This window comes from Apis dorsata, unplaced genomic scaffold (genome assembly GCF_000469605.1).
Source record: "Apis dorsata unplaced genomic scaffold, Apis dorsata 1.3 scaffold_104, whole genome shotgun sequence".
Lineage (NCBI taxonomy): Eukaryota > Metazoa > Arthropoda > Insecta > Hymenoptera > Apidae > Apis > Apis dorsata.
This window is the reverse complement of record NW_006263402.1, coordinates 14,379-19,811: the sequence shown is the minus strand read 5'-3', so window position 1 is coordinate 19,811 and position 5,433 is coordinate 14,379. Positions and strand designations below refer to the sequence as shown.

General features: G+C 41.1%; 1 protein-coding gene and 2 non-coding genes across 4 annotated transcripts in view; 2 read left to right on the top strand and 1 right to left on the bottom strand.

Moving 5' to 3' along the window:
- Trnai-aau lies at nt 1–73 on the top strand. Its single transcript has one exon. It is a non-coding gene; the product is annotated as a tRNA-Ile (tRNA).
- A 768-nt stretch (nt 74–841) lies between these two features.
- Trnae-uuc lies at nt 842–913 on the bottom strand. The gene has a single exon. It is a non-coding gene; the product is annotated as a tRNA-Glu (tRNA).
- A 2,678-nt stretch (nt 914–3,591) lies between these two features.
- LOC102677470 (facilitated trehalose transporter Tret1-like) overlaps nt 3,592–5,433 on the top strand; it is a 2,809-nt gene continuing 967 nt past the window's right edge. For both annotated transcript variants that reach the window (XM_031508828.1, XM_031508829.1), the window contains exon 1: nt 3,592–5,433. This exon ends at the window's right edge or, in 1 of these variants, runs on beyond it. In XM_031508828.1, the coding sequence (XP_031364688.1) occupies nt 4,843–5,433 (591 nt within the window). In that variant the 5' untranslated portion in view covers nt 3,592–4,842.

Genomic DNA, 5,433 nt, shown 5'->3' with positions numbered 1-5,433 from the left:
GCCCATTAGCTCAGTTGGTTAGAGCGTCGTGCTAATAACGCGAAGGTCGCGGGTTCGATCCCCCCATGGGCCAGATTTCTTTTTTTTTTTTCTTTCCATTTAACATAAAAGAATCATTAATCGTTATAATTACTCTTTTCAACGTAGTTACCTCCCCTCTTTTTTTTCTTGTTTTTCTATCGTTACGTGCGCGAAATACAAATTCGAAAAGTTCTTCCTATAGTAACGTTGCACGGAAACTTTGCGGTGAATACGTGCTCGTTGGCGAGGAGGTGCGAACCTGGGAAAGGAATTTGAGTTTTAGTTAAGTACAAAGAAACTTCCGGAACGACGTTCGTGTGTCTAATTGAGTAACTTTTCTTCGTTCGACGTTGCTTGTTTCGGGGTGAACTGAAATAGAAGTATTTTCGAGCGATCCTGAAAAAGGGAGACATCGTTTTCGTAATAGGAAAAAGTTTTTTCGTTTAACTGGACTAACGTTTCGTTTATTTACTTCGTGTGTTTTAGGTATATATAGTTTCAATGATACCAAGTTTCCGCGAAGTTTCGTTTAATACCGTAAATCCTATACCGTATTACATTCAATTCTTTTGTCCGAAAATAATTATTTTTAATTAAAAAATAAATATAACGATATTGATTCATGAATTTTTAAATATTATATTGAAAAGGAGAAAGTGTTTGATATTAAAGTAAAAAGAAATTGAACGCACGATTATATTTAATATCATTTTTATATTTAAACAAATTCAATTTAATCAAACAATACTCGTAAAATAATAAATAAAATCGAATGTAAATTTACAATGTAAAAAAATCACGAAAGAAAAAAAAAAGGAAATTCCGGTACCGGGAATCGAACCCGAGCCTCCTGGGTGAAAGCCAGGTATCCTAGCCACTAGACCATACCGGATTCACGGAATGTATGCTTTACGCTATACTCTTCATCTGCCGCTAACCATAAAATAAACCATTCTTTCATTTAATTTTATTCACTATTTCAACGCGAACAATATCAAAATCACATTCCTCTTGTTAAAACAAATACATCGATTTAAAGAGAAAACCAGCAAATTTAATAAAAAAAAAAAAAAAAAACTATCCATACACAGAATCGATTCTATCCTCTTTATTTCCACCAGTATTATACACCAGCAATTTCACCAGTAACGCGTGTTTTTGTATCGGAAACGCCATAAATCCAGGGCAACGATTTAAAACGCGGCTGCCTCTGTCGTCGGATTTAAAAACAGTTTACGTTCCGGAAGCGTCGCGACGCTCGGTATCGGTCGTCGACAGGCCCGGCCATCCCCCTCTCCCCTCCCCTCCCTATTGGCCGATTGTTTCTGGCAACAAATAATTGATTTATTTATTTTTTCTTTTTGTCCACGTTCTCCTATTCCCTCCTCCCCGCTGTCTCCTCCTCTTTTTTCCAAACCATCGGAAACGTGGCGTGGCGTATCGACGTCGCGAGGAAAGGTCTGTCGGCCGGGCGGAAAGGACGCCGGACGTCGTTCCGCGAGAGATACGCGGGCGGAACAATTATCGGATATCCACGGTTGACAAATTGCACGGTCAACCGGCCACGTTTTAATGAAGCTCTATCGAGCAGTCTGCTCGCGTGTCGGATGGAAAATGAAAAACGAAACTACCCCCTCGTGCCCGATGAACTCTCTGAATTCTGGATCGATGGAGCGGAAGGAGGGAAAGAGAGAGAGAAAGTGAGAGATTGCTCTTCGTTCTGATCGATTCCAGCTTTACAATTGATCGTTGGAAATCGACATTGTCGTCGTTTCGTCGTAATTGATTCACTTTTGATTTCGCGATTGATTTTTCAAACAACGAGCGAATAATATCGTAAAATTTGAGAAGACAAGAAAGGAAATCGATCAACGATTTCTGAAGATTCTTTCGATATAATTTCTTGGAAATTACCATTCTTCCTATTAAAGGCAACCGGTGCTCGTTAAAAAAAATCATCTTGAAATCTCGTGCCGAGATTCGTAAAGTCAGTAAATTTATATCCTCGTTTAGCTAAACGTATCTCGGGAAAATCGACCAACCATTTCACCGACTCGCATTCAATAGCGTCTCACGTACCACCAAAGCGAGCCGCGTCTTCCGTAATCATCCTTCTTAAATCACCGTGCCCCGTTCGTTGCATAGATCATCCGAAGCGGTCCACGTGAGCCAGTCTACCTGATCCATTTCCCAGCCGGATTTATTGCCCGGCCAATGTATATCCGCCGAGTATTGGGTCATTAAAGACGCATATTCCCGGTGTTCTCGCGACCCGGGAACGATCGTTGGCAGCGTCGTTTCACCGCGGACGCCCGTGAGAAAATGTTTTTCTCATAGCCCGAGGGGGAGGGGGCCGATTTTATGGAAGCTGCCGGTGTGCACGACACTTGTCCCTGTCTCTCGTAAAACAATCATTTTTCCATCGGCGGGCCGCGTGTTCGCAATAGATTTGGGATATTATTACGAAAGGGGAGGATTGTGTTATGAATTCGGACGGGTTTCTGATTTCTTTTCTTTTCTTTTCTTTTTTTTTTCTTCTCGTTTCGTTTCGTGAATCGTAATCTAATATCTAATATCTAATCTTATTTGCTTGTTGAATAAATTAACGCGACTGGCATCGTGAATTTGCGTAATACGTGTATTTATGTGTATATATAATTTGTTATATAATTGTTTTTCTATGATAATTGCTAACTAATTTGAATGTTAAACTGTTATGTTATTATACAAGAGTTATTTCAATAGAAAGAAACGTGATGATTTATTTATTAGTTAGTATATGAATTTGCAAAGTACTTTAGAGTGGAAACGTATAATAATTTCTTTTGATGTATGTGGATAAAAATTTTTTTTCTTTTTCTTTTGTATAGAATCGAACAAAAATTGGGGAAAAGTAGACAGCATTTTAAATGCTCGAACGAATCTGTACACATTCAATGTTTTCCCCATTCTCTTTCTCTCTGTGTACTTATGCGAAGCTTGGCGCAGTTTATTTCGAAGACCCCGTCAATTTTACACGTTTCTGTTTTCCATTCACGCTTTTCCGTGTCGTCTTTCTTCGTTTCCACGAGAAATATATAACTTTGCCACGGTAAAAAGCACTTCGTTCAATCGTCGAAGTGCACAGATTTCCGCGTGAGCTTTTCTTTGTGTCAGTTTTTCAAAATGTATCCCATTTAGATCTTGCGAAATATGAAAAATTAAAAAACTTTAGTGCTCGATTTTCAGGCATTTAACAATTACTATTATTAATATTATTTAAAAATAGAACGATGATCGAGTGTAAATTTACCACTTTTTCGCGCAATAAAAATGATACTTCTTTTGAAGATATCCTTTTCCAGAAGAAAAAGAGAACAAATTCACTAGATCGATCACAGAATTATCTATCTACATTTAATACATACAATAGTACAACATATACAAAGTGTTAACATATTCAAATTAATATATCGATCGATAACCTCACTTCGATTCCTCTCTACAACTTACCAAATAACTCTCTAACCTTATAAATCACCAGAATCAAATTTCTCCTCCACGAATATTTATATCTGTGCACACGAAAAATTTACTAATAACCCATACCCCATACAATTCGAAATGAATTCACTAAGAAAACCACGAGCATGCAGGGATCATTGCCGCATAAACAGCGGCCGAGAAAGATATAAAAGCAGATGGCAGTGATTAAAGGAGACGTTCCTCTCGCGAAATGCGAGCACGTGAGCACTGCGACAAAGTTTATTATGCCGTATCGGTCTAAGGAACGTAAAAAAAAAGAAAAAAAGAAAAAAACGAAGAAAAGAAACTAGTTCTCTTGGCCGTGCACTTACTTTATCCGTATTCTTTTCGAGAACACGAAGAGAGAGAGAGAGAGAGAGAGAGAGTGCCTCGCCTCGCTCCTCGTCATATTCAATGTGTTCGTGCGTCTCTCGTAAGGAGAGACACAGAGAGTTAAACAGAGAGATCTCTCTTTGTCGCGGAGAACCTCGCATGGTAACGAGTCTTTCGAAGATCTTCCGCATTAAAAGGCGAGTTTCTTGGCGGAGAGACGGAAAGGAAGGAGTGAAGAGAGGGGTAGGGCAGAAGAGGAGAGAGAGGAGAAGCGAAGTATGCGATGGAAGCGATGGAGAGAGAAAAGGGGGAAAGAAGTACGCAGTTGCACGGCATATTTGCCTTGCATCAAAGAGCTGGAAGGCTCCATAATGGAATTGAGAGGAATTCGCCGGGCTTCCTGTTTACCGAGCTGATTTCTTGATTTTTATTGCCCCTCCCCTCCCCTCCCTCGATTGCGGGCTAGGGAATTTTAAACGGTCTTTGAGGGCCTCGAGGACCGAAGGATGTGGAGTTTGGAGAATCGAATTGCAAGTTTCTTTCTTTCTTTCTTTTCTTTTTTTTCGTACTTTTCGAGAAATCTAGATAAAAATGATTGAACGGATCGTTCAAGTTGTTTTTAAATAGTAAAGATTTATTACAAAAACCGAAAGAAATTCATCGATGATGACATTTTACTTTCAAATGGTTTTTCTAATTTGATTCAAGATTATGAATTCATACCGATGCAAATAATCTCTGTTTATTATATTTTCATAATATATAACCGTTGAAGGTTATTCGATTGTGATTCCAATTGGACGATTGATCGTGGATGGAAGGGGGATATAGAATAAATGAAGAATAAAACAGGGATCTTTGAACGAACTTCTTTTATCTCATTCCTTATGTCACACCGCTCGGTATTAAACTTCTCTGTATATCCAAGCTCGCGCGACGATTACATTTTGAAAGGGGGGAAAAAAAGAAGTGGTTGGAACGAGAATGGAGAAGCACAACGGAACTGAAAGCTTGGAGGAATCGAAATTTCGCGACAGGCAATTATTGGCGGCTTTGGGCCCGTTGCTGTCCATGCTGACAGTCGGCCTGACCCTCGGCTTCAACACCGTGCAATTGATCCAATTAACAAGCGACGTAACGGCGAACGAGAGCAGGGGGGCAGAGGTACGGATAACGAGCGAAGGCGAGGCGCATCTGCTCTTCTCCGCCTCCAGCTTCCCGATGCTCCTCGGCTGTCTGTTGTCGGCGATCCTCGCGGAGACGGTGGGCAGGAGGAGGTCCTTGATGATAATCTACCCGGTGTCCTTGATCGGATGGGCGTCGATCGGACTCGCGAGTGATATCTCATCGATCGCGATCGGGAGGGCGATCCACGGCCTGGGCGCCGGCCTCTTCACCCCTCTGGCGCCCGTCTACATCGGCGAGATATCGGATCCAAGGTCCAGGAGCGTGTTCCTCGCCCTGATAGACGTGGCGATAGTATTTGGACTTCTAATCGTCAACCACCTCCACGCCTATTTGCATTGGAGGATCATCGTTCGCGTCTGCTCGGCCGTCACGTGCCTCGTCTCCCTC